The sequence below is a fragment of the Gastrolobium bilobum genome, unplaced genomic scaffold (genome assembly GCF_033153095.1).
Source record: "Gastrolobium bilobum isolate Gb01-03AN ecotype WA unplaced genomic scaffold, APGP_CSIRO_Gbil_v1 utg5138, whole genome shotgun sequence".
In the NCBI taxonomy this organism is placed as follows: domain Eukaryota; kingdom Viridiplantae; phylum Streptophyta; class Magnoliopsida; order Fabales; family Fabaceae; genus Gastrolobium; species Gastrolobium bilobum.
In genome coordinates, this window is record NW_026900107.1 from 9,814 (window position 1) to 35,967 (window position 26,154).

A 26,154-nucleotide genomic window follows, 5' to 3' on the forward strand; every position below is an offset into this window, starting at 1 on the left:
TAACATGTTTGGTTTTTGTTTAGAAGCTAAACTATGATTTTTGAGTTCGAAACAAAAAAATCAAACTCGATATAAATAAGATTCAATCATGAGATTAACTAGTAGTACGGTCACAAGTTGGAACAATATTCAACAACTCAAATTTAATTATCCACTTGGTCACTTCTCCCCCTCCCATACACTAGAAAATATATGATTGACAATTAATAAGTCCTTTTAGGACTGTTTGATTCATTATGATTGAATCACACACACACAACCACAAATATATAAACACATTGGACAAAGATAATACATTACTAAAACTCTTATTAATCGAGACATTATTAAATTATGTGGTTCGGTAATTTAATTAAAAAGATAATAAATTTTACATGATCATTGCATACATCAAGTGTCACAACTACGACAAATTACACAACTATATTAATTGTTTAACAAGTATAAACTCATTAAATAAATTATGCTTTTATGCCTAAAGATAAATCAATAGAATAATTTAGGATTAAAGTTACTTGAATTTTCTTTTAACTTTTTAGTGTATCTTTATATTATTTTTTTTAACGTATAAACTAATTCCTTTAAACACAGAACGATACAATTAGGTTATTTTTATTAAGGGATTAATGTTTCTCATGCTGTAGGAAATAAAATTATTTCTTACATTGACTACACATACATAAAAGTGTGTGAGATTCATGTGAGATCATGTGAAGAGAAGAAAGAAAGAAAGAAAGAAAATATGGGTCCAATACCCTTTTATATATATGTAGGAGATAAAATTATCTTCTATAATATGAGAAACATTAACCAATTTTATAAAAGACATCTTTAAACTTAAACGTTTTTAAGTAATATTGTCCCTTTTTTAATATAAAAGGATTTAATCTACGAAAGAAAATATGTAAAAGATATACTTAATGAGAAAAATGTTTATCCTTTTAAATTACACAATTTATATCTTTTCACTCTCACAAAGAGGTGGAACTCATACCTTTATTTTTATTTTTTTGTCAACTCTCTCTCCTCCTTTATCTATCTCTTTCTCTTTCTTAAAATAACACAATTTTACATCTTTTAAAATGACGCACACTTTTCGTGTACTTAATTACTAACAACCTAATTGTGGAATAATGATCCATCTTTTAACTATTTTATAAAAAATGAAATATGGATGTGGATTTTGGATCAATCATATAAAATAATTGAACGTGGGAGACACGGAACTGCCAAAAATAGGCGTCCTCCAACTTTCCAAAATGGTTCCCCTCATCCGTCAAACATGCAGCAAAACAGCCAGAGTCCAATTCAATTTCGAAAGTTCAGATCCCTTCCTTTCCTTTGTACCAAACCAACGCGGAAAAGATAAAAAGAAGGATGAAGTTGATATAATTAAATGATCCATGTACATATTTATTAGGGTTATATATTATTATCAATATTCAAGACCATGTCCCGTAAAATGTCAACTAAATAAACAGTGGACGTGGCAACCACATTTATATTCCTTTTCCAGCAACTAGTTGTTAAGTCACATACATAGAGAGAGACCTTAATGTTGAACTTCCCGTGGCTTGTAAATAAAGAGAGTATTTAATTTGTTGCAGAGAGTCTCATATATGGTTGCTTCAATACAAATGGATTGGAAGCAGAAAGCCATAGAACTCTTCAATTCTGCAGCTTCAACTCCAAAAGAGTTATTCTACCTCTTCACCAACACACTTCTCAGCCTCCTCTTACCCCTCTCGTTTCTTCTCCTAGCTAGACTCTCTGGTGCCCAATACTATCTTCAAAGCCTCACTTTGAACCATTCATCACAACCCTTTCCCTATGTGTTATCTCTTGCCCTGCACATCAACCCCTGTGTTCTCTACGTTCTTGTGTCCATTGTAACCGTAGCTTCCTTAATCCATGGCTTAACAGGAAAAATCACCCTTTTCAGCGAGTCATCAAGCACTGTTCTTCAACCTCGTCTCTACACTGCGTGGCTTCTACTTTGTACTTTCCAAGTTTGTGTTGGTTTGGGAATTGAGGGAAGCATTGCTGCGGGAGTTTATGACTCTGACTCGAGCTTTGGCGTTGAGAGGAGCCTCTTGAGCAGAACAATTTTCTTCTTGGGGTTGCACGAGACAACGCAAGTTTGGTCTCTGATTGCGGTAAGGCCCGTGGTGGATGACACGGTGTTTGGGGTTGCAAGAAAAGAAAGATGGGTTGAAAGGGTGGCAATGGCTGCGAGCTTAGGGAGCTTATGGTGGTGGAGGTTAAGGGAGGATGTGGAGAATTTGGTGATTATGGCTGAGGCAAAGAAAGAGCAATTGATGGATGTTGGAATGGGTGATTTCGTTGGATGGTGGTTGTATTATGTGACTGTCACAATTGGGATGGTGAGGGTTGTAAAGTGTCTTATGTGGATGTTCTTGATTTGTCTCTGTAGAAGAAGGACAACAGGGATTTCCACCGTGGAACCTAGTGACAACGATGACAAGGTGTAATTAAATTTGATAAATCCTGTAGTTGTAATTTATTTTTATTTTTCATTCTCTTGTCTGGTCAGAGACATTCAAATATTGCATCTATACCTTTTTTTGTGTATTTATGTTGACAACAAATGTATGCATTATGATAAGAGTTCATTAATTGATTTAATTCCAATACGTGTTTTTGGATGACATTACATTATTATTATTATAAATATTGTAGTATGACTCACGAGTCACAAAAAGGCAACATAATAATGTACACATTTATATTAAGAAAATTAGTAGCACTTCTGGAATCTGAATCCCAGCAAGCTAATACAGTTTTTTTGCATTACTCCCCAACCCAACAATTTGGAACGCTACTGGAGAGTGCATTCACGTAGTCAAATAAAAAGAGAGTGTAAATGTTGGCCTATGTTAAGAAAGACAGATGACAATGGACAATGGTCCGTGGCCCATTGTTTGCATAAAGTCAAGCGCTAGCCAAGCAGCAGTCTACCACAATCTGGTTTCTGTTGGCTGAAGTCCATGTGTGTTCTTTTTTAAGGCCTTCGTCATAAACTCATTTGATACTCTAGCTTCCATTCCAGGGCGTATACTTATGCTACACTAATTATAATTAGTTTTAGGGAAATATAAGAATCATGTTGCAGGAATGACACTGTCCATTCTTGCAATAAGGATACGGCGTCGTATCATGATTTTGGTCTGACTTTTTTTTTTTAAGCGTGGGACCCACACTTGATTTGTGTGTGTAGGAAAGTGCTCTTGTCATGTCAAATGACAAAAAGGAAACCCTTAGTTTTATGATATATTTTTTTATAACATTACATCCACAGAAATCAAATCATATGATAGTGTTCACATGTGCAACGAAAATTCCTCATATGAGACGAAAATCAAATCATGTAGTTTTGTGCTATACATTGAATTTATGAATATTTATGAAATTATTAGTGTTGTTCATTATATATTCTGTTTGGATAAAAAAAAATTTGTCTTATTTTTTTTAAACAGACTAAACCAGACTTTTATTTTTTGTAAATAAGTCAGGCTATAAGTCAATAATTATATTCGTAACAGGCTTGGTCAAACTCACATATTTAAACACTGACGTAGACTTGGCCAATTAACAATTTTTAATTTAAAATTTACATTTATTTTAAATTGTTTGTTATTTTGAAAAATTAATAATGCATTAATTATTTTTTTTAAAGAAAATTAAGTGTATTTAATAACTTTCTTAATTGTTGTGAAAAATGTTAAATTTTAATTACTTTAAAACGAAGAAACTGTACATTTCACCCGAATTCCATAACTCACTCTTATTTATTTATTTTAAAATACTTTTGCTAAGAGTAGTAATTTTATTTTATTTATTTAGTATATTATTAGTTGTCATGGCATATTCCTCGAATCTATTTGCAGATAAACTGATAAGATCATGTATTATATAAATTTTTTACAGACAAAGACAGTTTGTTGTTGTTGGAAGGAGCCAATCCCTCAATCCTGGGCTGAACTTTTCATGAAAACCTCTTAGATATAATACTACATATGTCACTTCATGCCTTTGTGTATCTCTACCATTGTTTTCCCAACGACAAATTTATAGATAATTAAATACTAACCTGTAGTGGTTATGGCAAACCTTAACAAGCTATCGTCTTTGTTTAATCAAATTATTGGGCCTTTTAATTTTTGATTGCTGGCTGATGACTGCAATGAAAACATCGAAAACATCACCATCAAAGTTCCATGTTCCTTGTTACATTTATAAATTTCGAGATATTAAGTTTCTTCAAGCATTTATATATTAAAATATTCATTTTCCACATTGAATGATGATAATGCATACAGTCTCCTCGATGTTTATCTACATAATATAAGCACATTGTGTTCAGTGTAAATCACCGAAATTAATCTTGATTTCTGTTTTCATTGGACATGGAGATTGATCATTTTTCTTCCACAGCACTAAATTTCAATGGAATCGAGTTGAGTTATGGTTCTATACAAGATGTGTTCCAAGATAAACACTACAGTTTCTCTGGAATTGAATTGTTGGGAGAGATTAATCCTCTCCCTAATGAGAGTAGTGGAAAAGGAGCCAATTTGTTCAAAGACCATAATCAGCAACAACAACATGAAGAACTCAGAGTTGATAACTTGATGTTAGAAGAGGTCAACTTTGACTTTGATCCGCAGCCAACACAACCATTTCAGGAAACTAGAGGGCTAAAGAATCAGAAAGTGGCAAGTTCAGAACTTGTTGAATACAATAAACAAGTGCCACCATCTTTAGCATCGTTGGAGCTCCTAAGAAGTTACGGAAGCAGGTTCAATAGGCTAAGTGGGCAAAATATAAATAATATTGAAACTCCATTGGATCACTCAACAGAAGAAATAATAAGAGCGGCTGGAACAAGGTATGTACAATTATCTGCCCATTGGAATGATAGTTTTTCCATCCCTATGCACCCTTATGGATTTGATCTTGGGGATTTGTCTGAGGAAGAAAATAGAGACGTTGAACTTGCTCAGCTTCTCCTTGCTGCAGCTGAGAGAGTAGGGTGTCAGCAATTTGAACGTGCAAGCAAGTTACTTCTCCTTTGTGAAAGGAATTCATCTGCCACAGCAAACCCTGCTCAAAGAGTTATCTTTCATTTCGCTCAAGCACTTCGAGCGAGAATAGACAAAGAAACAGGAAGGGTGACAATTAAGGGGTTAGTGAAAAATGAAGGAAGGGAATTATATCAGAATATGGATATCATCTCGTCCCTTACATACCATAAAAAAATCCCTTTTAATCAGGTAATGCAATTCACTGGGATACAAGCCATAGTGGAACATGTTGCATCTGATACGAAGATCCATCTGATAGATCTTGATATAAATAGTGGGGTGCACTGCACGGCTTTGATGCAAGCACTGGTTGAGCGCCAGGATTGTGCAGTGGAGCTTATGAAGATGACTGCCATTGGACTTTATACATGCAAAACCAAGATAGAAGAGACTGGTAAAAGGTTAGCGAGTTTTGCTGAATCCTTGAACTTGCCCTTTTTATTTAAGGCAGTTTTTGTCACAGACATAGCAGAACTCAAGGAAGATCATTTTGAAGTTGGAAGGCATGAAGCTGTAGCTGTTTACTCTCCCTATTTACTGAGGAACATGATATCTAGGCCTGATTGTATGGAAAACTTGATGGGGGTTATTAGAAATATCAAACCATCTATAATGATAGTCCTTGAAGTAGAAGCAAACCATAATTCACCCTCCTTTGTGCATCGCTTCGTTGAAGCATTGTTCTTCTACTCAGCTTTTTTTGATTGCCTTGAAACCTGCATAAAACAGGAGAATGGGTGCAGAATGGCAACCGAAAATATATTTTCTGCAGGGATAAGAAACATTGTTGCTATGGAAGGCAGGGAAAGGACGGTTAGAAGTGTGAAGATTGATGTTTGGAGAAGGTTCTTTGCAAGGTACCGAATGGTGGAAACTGGATTTAGCAAGTCATGTTTATACCAAGCTGATTTGGTTGCCAAAGAGTTTGCTTTTGGGAAATTATGCACTATAGAGGGGAATGGGAAGTGTCTCATAGTTGGATGGAAAGGTACCCCAATGCATTCAATCTCAGCTTGGAGGTTTCTTTGACAAAATTGTTGAGGGATTCTGGATAGAGACACCTTCATTCATTTGTAAAATACAATGCTAAGTTCCTTTCTTATTCCCCTTTGAAGTCTTGTTTGGTTCATGTATTATGTGGATTTTACAACATGCTTGTCCCAGTTTGTTGTTCTCAATTCAGATTTTCATTGTTCTCCATTTACAATTAGTATTTTGATTGCCTAAGGGAGTCCTCTAACGCCTTAACCCTGAGGTAGTTACCTAGATTGTTTATAAAACAGACTTGAAACTACACCATCATCCTCATAGCCCAGCCAAACAACACGATAAAATGGTATGATTTTAAGACATATTTGACCCATTTTTTTTATTTTTTTTTTTAACTTAAAACTATTTTAAAAAACTAAAGTTAAAATTAAGAGTTTAAAGAATAAAGATAAAATTATGTGGTAATTATATCATTTTTTAAAATTTAAATGTTAAAACTGAAGTCCCCAATGACGTTTTCTTCTCTTTTGGGATTGGACTCTGTCCTCATAAACTCTCCGCATTTTATGGCGACGCCTTCTTATTAGACTGAGTTAACGTCGATGGGATTTGCCCGGGCTACTTACTATGATTTTTATAACGTAATAAAAATATTAAGCAAAAATGTGTTTGAAATTTATTAGGAAAAAGTGTGACCCACTAAATTATATTCATCGTATAGATAGAAATCAATGATTAAAATTTAGTTGTAAGAATTTGTAAACGAAAAAAAATTGTAAATATAACTTTTTCCTTTAAAATATTTTTCTTTTAGTAATTTTTTCAGTTTTGAAAAGCGATATTTTAAATGATTTTTTATTATTAAATGATGAAAAAAGTAAGTAGCTTTTACATTTGGACGACGTTATGCATTATGATAATTAACTCAGTTATCGGAGTTCATTAATTGATTTAATTCCAATACAAGTTTTTGGACGACATTACATTATTACTACTTTTGTAGTATGACTCACGAGTCACAAACATTTATATTGTGAAAATTAGAAGCACGTCTGGAATCTGAATCCCAGCAAGCATATACAGTTTTTTGCATTACTCCCCAACAATTTGGAACGGTATTAGAGTGCATTCACATAGTTCAATTAAAAAGAGAGGGTGAATGTTGGCCTGTGTTAAGAAAGATAGATGACAAATTGACAATGGACAATGGTCTGTGACCCATTGTTTCATAAAGTGAAACGCCTAGCCAAGCAGCAGTCCACCACAATCTGGTTCTGTTGGCTGAAATCCATGTGTGTTCTTTTTATATTATTGTTTGGATGAGCTTTTGAAAAAAAATACTTTTTATATTTTATTTATTTTAGAAATATTTTTTTTACAAAAGTTAAACTAAATTCAATACCAGAAATACAATTATCCAAATTTAAAACACAAAAGAGATAAATTTATGTTAAAATATAAATTTCCATTGTTTGAATCATAAAAAATTGAGTCTAAAAGTTTGGAATGTTAAAAAATATTTTTTGTCTAACAATTAATACTTCATATTATGCGTAAGAATAAGTCACGTGAGAATGGATCCTCTCATATTTAATTTTAATATGATCATGTCATGTGATGAATCTCAATCATTCAATAATACACAATGGTTACAATTTTATTGACAAAATTTATAAAAATAAAATAAAATAAAATATTCAAATTAATTATTGATCGTTTAAATGTTATTAAATGATTGATATTCATATGATTTAGTCATGTTAAAATTAAATATGAGATAATAGATTTCCGTATTCTTTTAAATATTGCTCTTTTTTCTTTTAAACAAAATAACAAATAATAAACTCTCGACTTTTGTCTTTAAGATTTTATAAATAGACAATTTACATTGTAAATATTTATAATTTAATTAATTTTTAAATAATTTCATATAATTAAAAAAATGTAATATATTTTTATGTTTCTAATTTTTTATATTTTAACTAAGTCTTCAATGAAATATTTACAAATTATAAAATTATAACTAGGTTTTTAAAACCTATAATAGCAACACAAAATAGTTTCTATAATTATGAATATCTTTTAAAATGTTAAAACTATTAAAATATAGTAAAAAAATAAATCATAGAAAATTATTTTAAAGTTCATCATTATCTTAATTTGTTACACCGTAAAAGTTGAGAGGACTATACAAATTTTTGTTTATCTAATTTTTATTGAAAAAATCAAACCGTTAAATATTTTACTTATACTGAAAATTTTACAAAATAATAAAAATATTAATTATAAGTATTAATTAATAATAACTACCATTATTTCAAGATATAATAAGAAGTGAGTATTTTTAAAATTTAATATAAAACTGACTTTTCAAGGATTATTAGGTAAATGATTAAAATTTTACTTATATTTTTACTTGTATATTTGTGTACAAATATTAATTTTTAAAAAAAATTAAATTATGAAAATTTTATATTTTATATAGAATATATTTCAAAAAAATTAAATATTTATTTGTTAAAATAATTTCGAATGTATTTGAATTTGGTAAAATAAAATAAATTTGTTTGAAATTATAGTTTTAAATGATCTTGTCCCTTGTGGGGGTTTATTATTTTGGGGCAAAATCTCACCAATGCTCTTGTAGTTTATTCTAGAATAACTTATGTTCTTTTGATTTTTTTATCACATATGCCCCTGTGATTTGCAAAAGAGTATGTTTTTTTATCACATATGCTCCTGTGATTTTTTATTTTTTACAAAGCGCAGAGACATGTGATAAAAAAATTTATAGGAACATAGATGATTTTAACACAAATCACAGAGACATTGATGAACTTTTCTCTTATTTTGGATCATTAGGCTATACAAATTTTTTATCCATAACCCATGCGGACTAAAACCTAATAAAATGGATTCACCCAACTTCACAGCATTGTTGTTAAAATCTCAATTTATCACTACGATTTTACGTTTTTATGATTTTTTTTCTTCATTAAAACGATTTTATTAATATTCCAAACACTTTTACGTTTTTACGATTTTTTTACATTACAATTTTTTAATCCCTTCTCGATTTTACTTAAGATCTCGATTTTAACAACATTGCTTCACAGCTCTACGTATGAAACGAAAATTCCTCATATAAGAAGACGATAAGAATTTTTCCTTTACTCAAAATATGACAAACAACGAAAAGAGTACCCAAATAATAATATTAATAAAAAAAATCCTCTTTAAAGATGGAATCGCAAAAATTTAGAAAAAAAAAAATATATTTATTTTTTCTTTTAGTTTATGATAATATAATATTGTTATAATATTTTTATGTTTGTCATAAAAAAAAAATTATGCCACATTCATATAAAGTGAGTGTGTCTTATTAATTTTTTCTTTCTTTTCTCTTTACAATGGAATTCAATCACTTTTTTATGAGTGTAACAAAAAAAAATGTAGCAAATTTATTTTTTCAATATAACATATTCGAAGAGGAAACACTATTTTATTTAATAAATATTGTTTTCCTTATTTCTCAACCATCCATTTGACTATTTTTTATTGCGATGCATGATAAAATTATTTACGAATAAATTATACTATGATCCTAGCTTACCAAAAATTATACTATGATCCTTATGATGCTAATTGTTTTAAAATTTGTTCAGGACCGATCCCTAATTAGCTCAGACTCGATCCGCCTAAACTGATTTTCTATATTTCGTTACAAATTTTTCAATTCAAAATTCAAAAGAAATATTCTTTCCAATAGCAAGAACTTAATAATAATAGCAACAACTTACAAACTATAAATATCTATTTTTAAAAATGGTCAGAATTATTTTACACCAATATAAGTTATACTCACAATTTTAACCGTTGATTTTATTTATATCTTACAGTTCATTGATTTTATTTAAATCTAACAGTTCTGATTTATTAAATATTTTAACTGTTAGATGCAAATAAATCAATGATCAAAATTTAGTATAAACTTCTTATTCTTATATCAGTATAAAAATATCTGCTCGTTTAATATATATATATATATATATATATATAGGGTTTTATAATTCTCATTTTACATGAGAATTGAAATCTCATGTCATAGAGACAAAAAGTACGTGGGACTCATATGTTAGAAAAAATCATATGTGGGACCCATATCAGCACAAAAATCGAAGAGTGTGTAGAAAAATTTCAACTCTGATGTTACTTGAGAATTATAAAACCCATATATATATATATATATATATATATATATATATATATATATATATATATAACGGTTTATAGGAATACGATGATCAAAGCCAATAAGTTATAGGGTTTTATAAGAGTTATGTTGTAGGAAAAGTGATTGTGTAATGTTATAGAGATTCGTTTTGCGTGTTTAGTTTTTTTGTTTTTTTTTTTTGCTTTAGAATGTGTGGGCCCCACAAAATATTGTGTGTGTAGGAAAATCGTTGGTGTCATGTGACATGATAGATGTAATTGTAAATCCCTAAGTTATATGGACTAAATTTGATCCGCACACAAGTTTAGCGTAGATTAAAAGTAATCACCTATTGTAATATAAAAGTTAAGTTTATATATATTGTTAATGTAAAAAATTATATCAATATTCGAAATTATTCTTAATTGAATTTAGCACTTAATATAATTATAAATATAACTACATTTATTAATAGAGTTTTATTTTTCTTATGTTGCATAAAACAAATCTTCTCTTATACTCTCACAATAAATGGTGTAACCCATTTTATTTGTTAAAGTAAAAAAAGAAAAAGAAAAGATAAACATAAAAATCGAAGTTAGAATAGAAGATAAAATTTTTCTTTATATGACATAAGAGAAATAAAATCCTAATTTAATAATGCGTTAACCTAAAATTTAATAACAATGCATTAAAATTAGATACATACAAAGTTTGACAGCACCACGAAACTAGGACAACACTCAGTTGGGACTGGGTCGAGCGGAACCGCACTCAACCTCAACCTTGTCTTATCCAGTGTTGTAAAACCCCATCCCACCCCTCGGGTTGACCCGGGTCAACCCTGACCCCTCCCTTATGAGGGTTGGGGTCACAAGTTGGACCTTATATGCACATCGACCCCTCTGACTCCCAAAATTCGGTCGGATTTTAGTGACTCCCGGGTCAAAGGGGTCAAAGGGAGTCACTGCATGTTTTTTTTTTTTTTTTTTAATTCCCTGAAACAATGTCGTTTTATTAAAAAAATAAAATAAAAATGCTTACAAACCTAAATCTAATCGTTCTCTTCTCTCCCAGTGACCTAGACGTCTTCAATCTTCACCTCGCTTCCGTGAATCTTCTAGAAAAGGTACGAATTTTTTCTCATTCAAATGAAATCCTTACAGCGGTTGATGGAAAACAAAAACTCATTCTTACTTCCTTTAAATTTTCCTTTGTCAGATACCTTATCAAAAGAGGCAGAACCGGGTCACCGTAGTGACCACATTAGAATATGAGTTTTGTACTTTGGTATCTTGATACTTTAATTATGTTGTCTAATATTGACTTGTGGTTGTAATTGGTGAATTATGTTAAGTATATTTTGAATCTTTGAAGATTGACAATATATATTTTAATATTTTCATATAGGATATATATATATATATATATATATATATATATATATATATATATATATATATATATATATATAGGTAGGATCATTTGACACCAGTGTCAAATTTGAATTTTGAAACCTCATCTGATAATCATTAGATCAAAAAATATCAATAGTGTCACATGCTTACAAATCAGAGTCGTTGATTTTTTTTATCTAACGGTTATCAGACTCGGTGTCAAAATTCAAATTTGACACTGGTGTCAAAGGATCCTACCTCATATATATATATATATATATATATATATATATATATATATATATATATATAAAACTCGGTCAGCATAGTGACCCCCCAGTTGAACCTGTGACCCCATGACCCCTGACCTCGGTCGGGCCGGGTTTTTAAACAGTGGTCTTATCCTCTTTTCTTTCATTATTTTATTGGAAATAAACCACCTGCAGTTTTTTTTTGAAATATTTCAATAAGTTCATTGATTCGCAACTAATTCGATTCGGGGCGGATTCAAGATTAAAGCTTTAAACCCCTTCAAAGGTGGTACTGAAGAGATTCAAACTTATGCTCTCACCCCTATCTGCTTAGCTCCCGGGGCGGAAACACCTGCAGTTTTAACATGAAATCTTAACGGAACAAAATATTTTATGGTACGAAAAATAAGAATGTTATATTTATAAATTTTTACAAATTATACTATATATTTTGAGAAGTACATATTGCGTAAGGGGAATACACACTTATATATGAACTCCACCGTAATATATATTTCCTGGAATACATAATATAATTTATAAAAATTTATAAATATAATCTTTTTCATAGAAAATATCAACTAAAATTATAATTAAAAAGGAATTAAAAACTATATCATCTGCAATTATTCACCCCTCCCTCCTAACTAAGGGTGTTCGCGGTCTGGATTGGATCGGTTTTGGAAGCAAAAATCATCCGATCCAATCCCTTCGATTTGATCATGTAATCATCTATTCAGTTTGAATTTTTTTCAAATCCGATCCAATTTTTTTTCAATTTGGATTGGATCGATTTTTGATTTTTTGAAAATCCTAAAATTTGTTTTATAATTATTGTGCAAATAACATCTTTGGTATATATTGACTTTGTAAATTTATTTATTTTTGAAATACAAAAGCATCATTAAACGATAATATAGTTTTTTTTTTGCAATGAGATATGAAGCTCTACACAAATGAAATTTTGTTGATGAGATGTGACTTTTTTTCTTGGATTTAGTTGATGGGTTAATGGGTCTTGAATTTAGAAATTTTTGGGCTATAATTGGAGAAAAACCCAAGTAGGTAGAGGGGAATTAATATATTGAACCGGTTTGGATTAGATCGATTTTCATAAATCAATCCGAAATCCGATCCAATCCAATTAAAATTTGCGGTTTTTTTTTTCAGTTTTTGATTTTTTGATTTTTGGTTTATTCGGTTATCGGTTTTTTGGTTCGGTCACCGCGGTTTGAATCGGTTTGGATCGGTTGATGAACATCTCTATCCCCAACAATAAAATAAAGGATCTTAATCCTTATTTTTATACCTGTTAACAATGTATAGATTTTAAATTATCAATGTGTGTTATGTAATTAACGCCAGTAACAATACGACAATCCATTACTAATGTGTTATTAATTAAAAATTTATGCATTATTAAATGGGGAGGAACAGTTTATAAATTTTTGTAAATTATATTATCTACTCCCAGAAGCAACGTTGTTAAAATTGAGATTTTAAGTAAAATCGAAAGATGATTAAAAAATCGTAAAACGAAAAATCGTAAGGTAAAAATATCATAAGAAATCTTAAAAACGTATAAGCGTTTGAAATATGGGTAAAATCGTTCTGATGAAAAAAAATCGTAAAAACATAAAATCGTAGTGATAAATCGAGATTTTAACTATGCCCAGAATTACATATTGTAACGTAGTATACTTTAGAAATACATAGTATAACTTATAAGAGTTTGTAAATAAAAATTTGTAAATATATCCTTTCTCGTAATAAATAGGTAAAATAAGTGAGAAAATTTGCTGTGCATGAGGGATTTATTTAATATACACCCCGTGCATAATTTTTTGGGTGCACCTTTTTCCAAAAAAGGAAAAAAAATTCATTTAAACTTCTCTCTTCTTTTAAAATTCCTCCTCTGTCCCTTTTTCTTTCTATTTTAAGATAAAGACTATGAAGTCCCGGATCACATAAAATGAGCTCGTGCAGGATTTTTTTAATATACATCGGGTGCATAATCTTTTGGGTGCACCTTTTCCAAAAAAGAAAAAAATTTCTTCCATTTAAATCCCTCTCTTCTTTTCAAATTCCTCCTCCGTCCTTTTTTCTTTCTTTTTTAAGATAAAGACTATAAAGTCCCGGATCACATAAAATGAACTTGTGCAAGATTGTTTTTTTTTTTTTTTTAGAACGTGCAAGATTTTTTTAATATACACCTGGTGCATAATCTTTTGGGTGTACCTTTATCAAAAAAGGAAAAAAATTCTTCCATTTAAATCCCTCTCTTCTTTTCAAATTCCTCCTCCGTCCTTTTTTCTTTCCATTTATCATAAGGACTATGAAATCCCGGATCACATAAAATGAGCTCGTGCAAGATTTTTTTAATATACACCTGGTGCATAATCTTTTGGGTATACCTTTTCCAAAACAGAAAAAAAATTCTTCCATTTAAATCTCTATCTTTTTTTAAAATTTCTCCTCCGTCATTTTTTCTTTCCATTTTAAGATAAGGACTATGAAGTTCCGGATCACATAAAATGAGCTCGTGCAGGATTTTTTTAATATACACCCGGTGCATGATCTTTTGGGTGCACCTTTTCCAAAAAAGAAAAAAAAATTCTTCCATTTAAATCCCTCTCTTCTTTTAAAATTCCTCTTCCGTCCTTTTTTCTTTCAATTTTAAGACAAGGACTATGAAGTCCCAGATCATATAAAATGAGCTCGTGCAGGATTTTTTTAATATACACCAGGTGCATAATCTTTTGGGTGCACCTTTTCCAAAAAAGAAAAAAATTTCCTCCATTTAAATTTCTCTCTTCTTTTAAAATTCCTCCTCCATCCTTTTTTCTTTCCATTTTAAGAAAAGGACTATGAAGTCCCGGATCACATAAAATGAGCTCGTGCATGATTTTTTTAATATACACCTGGTGCATAATATTTTGGGTGTACCTTTTTCAAAAAAGGAAAAAAAATTCTTCCATTTAAATCCCTCTCTTCTTTTCAAGTTTCTCCTCCATTTTTTTTTTCTTTCCATTTTAAGATACAGACTATGAAGTCCCAGATCTCATAAAATGAGCTCGTGCAGGATTTTTTTAATATACACCCGGTGGATAATCTTTTGGGTGCACCTTTTCAAAAAAAGAAAAAAAATTCTTCCATTTAAATCCCTCTCTTCTTTTAAAATTCCTCCTCCGTCCTTTTTTCTTTCGATTTTAAGATAAGGACTATGAAGTCCCGAATCACATAAAATGAGTTCGTGCAAGATTTTTTAATATACACCCGGTGCATAATCTTTTGGGTGCACCTTTTCCAAAAAAGAAAAAAAATTCTTCCATTTAAATCTGTCTTCTTTTCAGATTCCTCCTTCGTCCTTTTTTCTTTCCATTTTAAGATAAGGACTATGAAGTCCCGGATCACATAAAATGAGCTCGTGCCACTACAAACAAAATGCCGATTAGCCACATTTAAAAATGTGGCAAACATTGATAAAAAATGTGGCTAACATAATTTACCACATTTTGATTAAATGTGGCTAGAAGTGGTGTTGCAATAATTTAGCCACATTATTTTATTCACTTTGTCACATTTTGACCGAGTGTGGTAGCCTTTTTTTAGCCACATTTATTGTTTTTTTAGCCACTTTATAAATGTGGTTAAACTGTTTTGTTTGCCACAATAGAAAAATGTGGCTGATTGTTCCTAAAACTTTTTTTAGCCACATTCATGAATGTGGCTAAATATACGAAATTTCTTTTTAAAATTAAAAATATTAACTCGATAAATATTACAATTATAAGGAAAATAATGTTGAAAACAGCTCAAACGATTTAGTGAACACATTAAAATGTGAACCAAGCACTAAACATTATATTCTATTATCGCTGACGAATTTGTACAAGCCCCATCATGTTTTCAATTTATACAAGCTAACGAAGCTTTCTACCAATATCATAGAGGGAAAAAAATGCCAAATATAACTAATAAAAAGTTTACTTATGGGACAGCTATACAAAAAAATATCTTCTCAATTCCATAAAAAAATATGGTAGTACAAATTTTCCTTATATTTAGGATTTGTTCTTGTATGCCATCCTAGTCCTTTGAAATGCCATCTACCATATCATACCTGCACAAATCAATTTCATATTATGTTAATATACTATTAATTAGCTATTATGATAACCAACCTCAAAACACCAATGTACAAAATCCTAAGGTCAGTCTCTACCGCTTAGCTGTTGAAACAGTCAATGTCATTCATGTCCCAATAATCAACCAAGAACTCAGGCAAGTTTAAGCAATAAGCTGCAAACGAAACATAGTCTATACGATACTAATAAATCATATACAACAATTACAATAGAATAACGCAATATTAGATAATGGAAAAATCAACAAAACGGAAAAAGGTAGCTACAGAAATACAAACCTTCAAATGTGCAGCGGCCTTTTCCTTATCTGTGAAAACTCTAGTGGACTCAACAATAATTTCAGCTCCAGTCTCAGTCCAAGGGATCTCCTCTGGTTCCTGAGTCACACAGTACAGACAAATGAATAAAAAACAGAAATTCTTGGAAATATTACCACTCATTAAACACCAACTTTTATAATAATAATATATCAATATTTTTTTTGTTACACCCAATTCTTCCAAATCCTGTGAGTAACAAAAATAATATTAAAAAAAAGCTTATTTAGACCTTTTCTTATTTTTTATTTACACAAAGGTTCTATATATTTATACCAATATTTTACTTATTTACTAGCTAGTTATATAGGTTTTATTAAAGTGAAAGATTACTATTTAGGATTTACTGGGGTTTGGTGCCGCTCACTTGCATTGGGGTATTAAATTTTAGAATTAATGAATGCTACTAATTTGGCGAGGTCAATTCCAGACCAAATGATAGTACATGGTTCAGTGAGGGTCTACGAGGTGCATGATTGATTATTTGATCCGATCCCAAATGCACCATTTGCCAATGTGACCAGAGCTACTGTATTGGTTAATTAGTGTAAGAAATCAAAGCCGTTAATATAACTTCAATTAAAAAAAAAAGGTGTTAGTGAGGTGTGGTTAGCATAACATTCCACTTCTCGGGCTGAGTGTTGAGAGCGTCGTCCCAAGGTTCAAGCCTCCACACCATAAAAAAAAAAAAGTTTCAAACCTAAAATTAAATTAATTGAGAAAGTAGATGAGTATATATGCTGTAAATTTTTTATATAAATATAAACATAAAATCAATATAAAGTGGTTTAGGATACTTTTTTTTAAAAATAATGAAAGTTCTACTTTTGAACACAGAAAGCGGTTTAGGATACACACCTCACTGGGCAGACCTCACTATTGAAATTAAACGTTAGGGTTATGTGTATGTTGCTAACATTTAATACATTCTCGTGGTTCCAATTGTAAGGGTAGCAAGTTAGGGTGCTTACCTTTTGAAAAGGGACATCATAGCAATGTCTTTTGCACCAAGAGATACACATCAAAACTTGATCGCAAAACAATAGAAAGGAACCGCATAATTGATAAGAGTATGTGTTGAGATAAGATCCTCATTCAAAAATAAGGAGCAGAAATCCTTCAAACCTAACAACATTGATAAGGTTGTTGTTAAAAAAACACCGCTATGGAATAAAAGAGTCACCTGGGATCAGCCCAAAAGGATGCTTTAGTTGTAATAGCAACCATGTCACATATCTGTAAAAGAGTAGGACTATAAGCGTGACATTCAAATATCTTGCAATAGCAACCATGTCACATATCTGTAAAAATTATTTTAGAGAATCAAAAAAGAAAATGGAACAAAAAATTATTGGGGATCTATAACCTACGAGAAATCTTATACTATATGGTTACTGAAGTAGCCTGGGAATAACAAATCAAAAAAGACATAAGAGAATTTTCTGCAGGCTTTTACTCCTTCATACTTGCTCCAAGGAGGCATCCCTGTGAACATTTCAATGATTATACAACCCAAACTCCAAATATTAATAGCAAAAGCTAGATCAGAGCTGTTATCCTTTTGCATCACAGCCTGCAAAAGCTAAATGAGAATTTAAGTGTTACTAAGTAATTAATGTATGAGACAGCACAGAGTAATGTAGAGTAAGAATGTACCTCTGGAGCCATCCAGTATGGACTTCCTTTCAAAGAAAGATTAGCTTCATATCCAGTTAGCCTCGGAACATAGAGATTCCAAGTTATTCTACCCGAATGTAAGGATTATCTGATCAAATCAAGAGTATCACAATGGCAACAAATAACCACTAGCAATACAATCATGGTAGTGAAATAAAAAAATGAAAAAAAAAATTTAAATCTAGACACACAAATAATTCTATGCCACCACGCATTCAAATCGATGTTCAGATTAAACTTAAAGAAGCACCTCATTTCAACAGCACATAATAAGCACCACAACCTAAAGATACATATTCAAGTAATGAAAACGGATGAAATGCCTGATGTTATGCAAGAACCTTATTTAGAAACAACGGAATGATATGCTTTAAGGGTTAATAAAATTGCTGATCTCAACCAAGAGAAAATAATTTTGATAACTACAAGTTTGAGCCTTTCAATTAAACCTGCATTTTTAAAGCCATTTTTTTCCGGGAATTTTTCAACAGTAAATAGCTAATCATTAACAACTAGAAATACAAAGAATCAATGAAATGACAGAACCATTCTTTGCATGAAACAAGGACTAAGACCACAAAAAAAGTAAATTACAGAGGGGGAGACTTAGAACTCGCATGCTTAGCCATCCCAAAATCAGCAAGCTTAACAAGACCAGCAGAATCGACAAGCAAATTGGCCCCTGTGATGTCCCTATACACAAACATGAAAAGGGGAAAAAAATATGACCCAAAGCTCCAAATCTGAACTTAAACAAATCCAAATCCGGCCAGGTTAATAGTATCTTGGTTTACTCTCTTTGTTGAAACTCTATAGAAATTGTCGTTCATCAACCATGGCAGAACTCCTTGATTCTCAACTTAACTCATAAATACCTCCGCATTCTTGGTTTCAATTAGTTTTCCTTATAGCCTGCAAAAACCAAATCAAATACATAATTTTAAAAAGAAAAGAAAAACAGAGAACCAACTTAACTAATAAAAATGGTGATTCCAATCAACTAGTACCATTCCAGCCAAAATGAAAAAATCATTTCATGATAAATTTGGGAAAAGAGAGCTAGAGAGAAGCAGATAGTGAAAATTTCATGCACAATAACGAGTGAAAAAAATTGAAAAAGTCGCGCAGACGATGACATTGTTAGGGCTGAAGACACATCGATCGGAGGAAATGCAAGATTCCTCGGAATCCTTATTCTCAGCATAAGAATTGTGCACACCCAAGCAGGAAAGTCATCATTATTTCAAATCAACAACAAAAATGAAACAATTAAAATGGAGGAATTCTATAATTAACGAAAACAAAAAGAAATAGGGGAAAGATCAAGTAGAGATTGATCCAAGCATAAGCCCTAGATCAAGTGAAAATGTTTGATCGAAGAAAATGGAAGTATATGAAACCCTAAGAAAGAATCCAATTCAAAACCTGAATGCATAGCAGAACCACGCATGAGTAACGTGCTCCAAAACCCTTCCTCCTTTACTTTAGCGCTTGGAGAAACAGATAAAAAGCCTACTTAAATCCATTTTCAATTTTTCACAGCCCAATATCGAAGGGCCCATTCTCATTTCTCAATGTGTTTCCTTGTATGGTCAATAAAAATGCGTCTTAATTCATCTCAAGAGTAATTTTGCGACATTGACCGTTCGTATGGCTAAATCATTGTAGCTAAACAGCGAATTTCTTGTAGTGTGCATGATTTTTTACTATACACCCGGTGCATAATCTTTTGGGTGCAAAAAATATCTTCCATTTCAATCCCTCCCTTCTTTTCAAATTCCTTCTCCGTCCTTTTTTCTTTCCATTTTAAGATAAGGACTGTGAAGTTCGGATCACATAAAATGAGCTCTTGCAGAATTTTTTTAATATACCCTGGTGCATAATCTTTTGGGTGCACCTTTTCCAAAAAAAGAAAAAAAATTCTTCCATTTAAATCCCTATCTTCTTTTCAAATTTCTAATCCGTCCTTTTTTCTTTTCATTTTAAGATAAGGACTATGAAGTCCTGCTTCACATAAAATGAGCTATTGCAAGATTTTTTTAATATACACCCGGTGCATAATCTTTTGGGTGCACCTTTTTCAAAAAAGGAAAAAATTTCTTCAATTTAAATTTCTTTTTTTTTTTTTCAAATTCCACCTCCGTGTTTTTTCTTTTCATTTTAAGATAAGGACTATGAAGTCCCGGATCACATAAAATGAGTTCGTGCAAGATTTTTTTAATATTCACCCGGTGCATAATTTTTTGGGTGCACCTTTTCCAAAAAAGAAAAAAAATTCTTCCATTTAAATCTGTCTTCTTTTCAAATTCCTACTCCGTCCTTCCTTTTTTCTTTCCATTTTAAGATAAGGACTATGAAGTCCCGGATCACATAAAATGAGCTCGTGCATGATTTTTTACTATACACCCGGTGCATAATCTTTTGGGTGCACCTTTTTCAAAAAAAAGAAAAAATATCTTCCATTTTAATCTCTCTATTCTTTTCAAATTCCTTCTCCGTCCCTTTTTCTTTCCATTTTAAGATAAGGACTATGAAGTCTGGATCACATAAAATGAGCTCTTGCAAGATTTTTTTAATATACACCCGGTGCATAATCTTTTGGGTGCACCTTTTCCAAAAAAAGAAAAAATTTCTTCCATTTAAATCCTTCACTTCTTTTCAAATTTCTCCTCCACCCTTTTTCTTTCCATTTTAAGATAAGGACTATGAAGTCCTGGATCACATAAAATGAGCTATTGCAAGATTTTTTTAATATACACCCGGTGCATAATCTTTTGGGTGCACCTTTTTCAAAAAAGGAAAAAATTTCTTCAATTTAAATTTCTCTTTTTTTTTCAAATTTCTCCTCCGTGTTTTTCCTTTCCATTTTAAGGGAAGGACTATGAAGTATCGGATCACATAAGATAAGCTCGTGCAAGATTTTTTTAATATGCACCCGGTGCATAATTTTTTGGGTGCACCTTTTCTAAAAAAGAAAAAAAAAATTCCATTTAAATTAATCATCCGTCCTTTTTTCTTTTCATTTTAAGATAAAGACTGTGATGTTCCAAATCACATAAAATGAGCTTGCGCATGAGCCATTTTCCTGTTATCACATCATTATCGTTGTCCCTCACGAACATAATATTGTCCTTCCCAAGATAAATTTCTTTATTGCAAATTGTGCCTGGTAGATTAATAATCAGCAGTATAAAAGTCTCTATACAAATTCTTCCTTCGTTCTAAAACAATTGTTAATTATTTAAAAAAAAAAAACAATTGTTAATTTAAAATTTCAATTTATTTTAGGAGAACGTTATATTTGTAATTTTTTATTTTTAAACTTTTATAAATTAAATTATGTATTGCGAAAAATATACACTTAAGTATTTGCATTTTTTGAATTATATAGTTTAATTTACAAAAATTTGTAAATAAAAAATTTATAAATTTAACTCTGTTTTTATTTAAGTTGTTTGTTATTTTTAAAAATAAGAAGGCATTAATATTTTTTCTTTAAAAAAAAATTAATGGAGCTGAAGAATAATTTCGTTAGATGTAATTATATTTTTTTTAAAATAAGTGTATTTAATAACTTTCAAAAACGAAGATACTGTACATTTCCCCCCGAATTCCATAACTCACTCTTAATTATTATTTTTTTAAATACTTTTGCTAAGAGTAGTAATTTTAGTTTTTTTTTTAGTATAATATTAGTTGTCATGGCATATTCCTCGTATCTTTTTGCAGATAAACTGATAAGATCTTGTATTATAATTTTTTTAACAGACAATGACAATTTGTTGGAGTCCCCTGTTTTGTTTTCTTGAGCCGTTTAATCACCCTGGGCTGAACTTTTCATGAAAACCTCTTAAGATATAATACTCCATATGTTACTTCATGCCTTGTGTGTATCTCTACCATTGTTTCCCTAACGACAAATTTATAGATAATTAAATACTAATCTGTAGTGGTTATGGCAAATCTTAACAAGCTATCGTCTTTGTTTAATCAAATTATTGGGCCTTTTATTTATGATTACTGGCTGATGACTGCAATGAAAACATCGAAAACTTCACCATCAAAGTTACATGTTCCTTGTTACATTTATAAATTTCGAGATATCAAGTTTCTTCAAGCATTTATATATTAAAATATTTGTTTTCCACTTTGAATGATGATAATGCATACAATCTCCTCGATGTTTATCTACAAAATATAAGCACATTGTGTTCAGTGTAAATCACCGAAATTAATCTTGATTTCTGTTTTCATTGGACATGGAGATTGATCATTTTTCTTCCACGGCACTAAATTTCAATGGAGTCGAAGTGAGTTATGGCTCTATACAAGATGTTGTGTTCCAAGAGAAACACAGTTTATCTGGAATTGAATTGCTTGGAGAGATTAATCCTCTCCCTAATGAGAGTGGAAAAGGAGCCAATTTGTTCAAATACCAAAATCAGCAACAACAACAACATGAAGAACTCAGATTTGATAACTTGATGTCAGAAGAGGTCAACTTTGACTTTGGTCCGCAACCAACACAAGCATTTCACGAAACTAGAGGGCTAAAGAATCAGGAAGTGGCAAGTTCAGAACTTGTTGAATACAATAAACAAGAGCCACCATCTTTAGCATCGTTGGAGCTCCTAAGAAGTCACGGAAGCAGGTTCAATAGGCTAAGTGGGCAAAATATAAGTAACATTGAAACTTCATTGGATCACCAAAACAGGTCAACAGAAGAAATAATAAGAGTGGCTGGAACAAGGTATGTACAATTATCTGCCCATTGGAATGATAGTTTTTTCATCCCCATGCACCCTTATGGATTTGATCTTGGGGATTTGTCTGAGGAAGAAAATAGAGACGTTGAACTTGCTCAGTTTCTCCTTGCTGCAGCTGAGAGAGTAGGGTGTCAACAATTTGAACGTGCAAGCAGGTTACTTATCGTTTGTGAAAGGAATTCATCTGCCACAGCAAACCCTGCTCAAAGAGTTATCTTTCATTTCGCTCAAGCACTTCGAGCGAGAATAGACAAAGAAACAGGAAAGGTGACAATTAAGGGGTTGGTGAAAAATGAAGAAAGGGAATTACATCGGAATATGGATACCATCTTGTCCCTTACATGCCATAAAAAAATCCCTTTTAATCAGGTAATGCAATTCACTGGGATACAAGCCATAGTGGAACATGTTGCATCTGATACGAAGATCCATCTGATAGATCTTGATATAAATAGTGGGGTGCACTGCACGGCTTTGATGCAAGCACTGGTTGAGCGCCAGGATTGTGCAGTGGAGCTTTTGAAGATGACTGCCATTGGACTTTATACATGCAAAACCAAGATAGAAGAGACTGGTAAAAGGTTAGCGAGTTTTGCTGAATCCTTGAACTTGCCCTTTTTATTTAAGGCAGTTTTTGTCACAGACATAGCAGAACTCAAGGAAGATCATTTTGAAGTTGGAAGGCATGAAGCTGTAGCTGTTTACTCTCCCTATTTACTGAGGAACATGATATCTAGGCCTGATTGTATGGAAAACTTGATGGGGGTTATTAGAAATATCAAACCATCTATAATGATAGTACTTGAAGTTGAAGCAAACCATAATTCACCCTCCTTTGTGAATCGCTTCATTGAAGCATTGTTCTTCTACTCAGCTTTTTTTGATTGCCTTGAAACCTGCACAAAACAGGAGAATGAGTGCAGAATGGCAACCGAAAGAATACTTTCTGCAGGGATAAGAAACATTGTTGCTATGGAAGGCAGGGAAAGGACGGTTAGAAATGTGAAGATAGATGTTTGGAGAAGGTTCTTTGCAAGGTACCGAATGGTGGAAACTGGATTTAGCAAGTCATGTCTTTACCAAGCTGATTTGGTTGCCAAAGAGTTTGCTTTTGGGAAATTATGCACTATAGAGAGGAATGGGAAGTGTCTCATAGTTGGATGGAAAGGTACCCCAATGCATTCAATCTCAGCTTGGAGGTTTCCTTGACAAAATTGTTGAGGGATTCGGGATAGAGACCTTCATTCATTTGTAAAATACAATGCTAAGTTCCTTTCTTATTCCCCTTGATGGCTTGTTTGATTCATGTATTATGTGGAATTTATAACATGCTTGTCCTAGTTTGTTGTTCTCAATTTCTATTTACAATTAGTATTTTGATTGCATAAGGGAATCCTCTAAGGCCTTAGCCCTGAGGTAGTTACCTAGACTGTTTATAAAAGAGACTTGAAACTACACCATCATCCTCATAGTCCAGCCAAACATCACGATTCAATGCAATGCAGAAATCTTGTTGTTTTACCTTTGCGTTGGAGCGATGGGTTAGACGCGTAACAGACACGCGCGCGATATTTTTCTCTCTGATAGGGTTTTGATCTTTGTGTTTTCGTTTTCTTTGGTCTAATCTTCTGGAAACGATGAATGGATGTGAGAATGAGGTTTTGTCCATGTCACGCAAGAGTACGAAGCGTACCAAGAACGGTGAGGAAATCCCAGCGGAGGTGGTGATGCGTGAAGCTATCAAGGAGTTTCAATCTGGGTCTCCCACGCAAGAGAAACTGCGATCCTTCGCGGAGGTGACTGGGGTGGAGCATGGTGTGTCTGGCGACAACGCTCTATGGCTGATTGAGGAGGAGGAACCAGACTTGGAGCCTCTGGACAACAACAAACATTGGTCAGAAGTTAGAAACATGTGCTGTAGTTTCTAACTTCTGACCAATGTTTGTTGTTGTCAAAATCAGGGAAACAGCTAAAGCCAAAGGCACTCACTACGACTTTAATGATATCATTGGGTATTGTTTCAGTTATCCTCCACCTCGTGAGAAGTGTGCTGGTCCATCTTGTTCTAATCCATATAAGTATCGAGATTCAAAATCAAAGCTTCCTCTTTGCAGTCTCCAATGCTACAATGCGGTCCAGGGGAAGATGGCTGCTGAAACTATCTCTTGATGTAGCCAATGATCCTCAATCACTGGTTTCTGCCAGTTATATTGCACCATTGATGTTTTTGTCTCTGGTAGAGGCTTTAGATTACAGAAATTGTGCGTTGAGCTTTTGGTAGAGAGCTCATTTTGCGGATTGTTCATTTGCTCTATTATACATTTTTCAATGCTGGTATAAGAGTTTTTCAATACCTTGCGATGGGGACAATTAAAGGAACTTCTATGATATACTTTCAATGCATGATTACACCCTTTTAAATAGTTGGTAGTGTATTGTTATTTTACTTTGGTGTTGCCAATGATCCTTTGTCAGCAATAGTGGTTTATGCTAGTTATATGGTACCATCGTTATATATTTTAGGTATTTGCTTTGGGTTAGAGCAATGGTGTTTTGAGAGCTCCTATTGCAGATTGCCCATTTGCTGCATCATACATTTTTTTTCAAAGCCGGTATGTAATAATATTATCAAGTTAATTAGAAATGGAGAGGACTTATTTTCTCAATTTTCTCTGTCCATTTTCAAACGTGTACTGTTCTGTCTATTTTCTCTCTGTCTTTTTTTTCTAAGGGAGGACTTATTTCTGTGATGAGCTTTGAAAAAGGTTAAAAGGGAGCCCATCAGAAGGGAAAGGTATTAAGCAAATGGCAAAGATAATAGAGTAGTTTGAACTTGCACATTCTTTTTGGCATCTCATAATTTTACCAATTATTTTAATAAAATATTACTTTATCCTTTTTAATAGGAGCAGAGAAATCGTTTGATAATGGTTAACTTATTCATTTGATTATTTTTTTTATTTGGAGAAAAGTTTACTTAATGTTTTTAAGGATTTATTAAAATATTTCGCTAATTACAATTTTGGAGTTAGTTTTCATATAATTTGTAAGCTGAATTTAAATTTTTAAAAATACATTTCAGCAATAGTAATAATAATACAAACCATCATTGGTTCATAAATTAAAATAGATGTAAGTGCTAGCATATAAGAATAACCACAACTGTCATGTTCGTCTTTAGGTGGAATTATGGGTGTCAATATAGGTTATGACACGCGGGTTGATCCGCAGCGCGACACGAAAATTTGTGCTAGGATTGACCCGCAAAAAAATCATATCGTGTTCGTGTT

General features: G+C 31.9%; 4 protein-coding genes across 14 annotated transcripts; 3 read left to right on the top strand and 1 right to left on the bottom strand.

The window, feature by feature from the left end:
- Positions 1-1,637: 1,637 nt before the first annotated feature.
- On the top strand, positions 1,638-2,492 carry LOC133295320 (uncharacterized). The gene has a single exon (XM_061494126.1). The coding sequence runs from the start codon at positions 1,638-1,640 to the stop codon at positions 2,490-2,492; it is 855 nt and encodes a 284-aa protein (XP_061350110.1).
- Positions 2,493-4,427: 1,935 nt separating this feature from the next.
- LOC133295335 (DELLA protein RGL1-like) lies at positions 4,428-6,134 on the top strand. The gene has a single exon (XM_061494151.1). The coding sequence runs from the start codon at positions 4,428-4,430 to the stop codon at positions 6,132-6,134; it is 1,707 nt and encodes a 568-aa protein (XP_061350135.1).
- A 9,711-nt stretch (positions 6,135-15,845) lies between these two features.
- On the bottom strand, positions 15,846-19,635 carry LOC133295329 (uncharacterized). Of its 11 annotated transcripts, none has more exons than XM_061494143.1 (10): positions 19,524-19,635; positions 18,893-19,010; positions 18,693-18,780; positions 18,078-18,186; positions 17,888-18,003; positions 17,605-17,657; positions 17,393-17,448; positions 16,383-16,481; positions 16,182-16,258; positions 15,846-16,079 (listed from the first exon to the last, which is right to left on the bottom strand). In XM_061494143.1, the coding sequence occupies exons 4-9, from the start codon at positions 18,087-18,089 to the stop codon at positions 16,247-16,249; spliced, it is 348 nt and encodes a 115-aa protein (XP_061350127.1). In that variant the 5' UTR covers positions 18,090-18,186; positions 18,693-18,780; positions 18,893-19,010; positions 19,524-19,635; the 3' UTR covers positions 15,846-16,079; positions 16,182-16,246. The 11 variants fall into 11 exon arrangements, 7 of the variants coding, with proteins under 7 accessions (XP_061350127.1, XP_061350126.1, XP_061350129.1 ...); XM_061494142.1 differs by having other exon boundaries at positions 18,693-18,791; XM_061494145.1 differs by having other exon boundaries at positions 17,888-17,994; positions 18,693-19,010.
- Positions 19,636-22,357: 2,722 nt separating this feature from the next.
- LOC133295321 (DELLA protein RGL1-like) lies at positions 22,358-24,073 on the top strand. Its single transcript, XM_061494127.1, has one exon. It carries the CDS (start codon positions 22,358-22,360, stop codon positions 24,071-24,073), a length of 1,716 nt encoding a protein of 571 aa, XP_061350111.1.
- Positions 24,074-26,154: the final 2,081 nt, after the last annotated feature.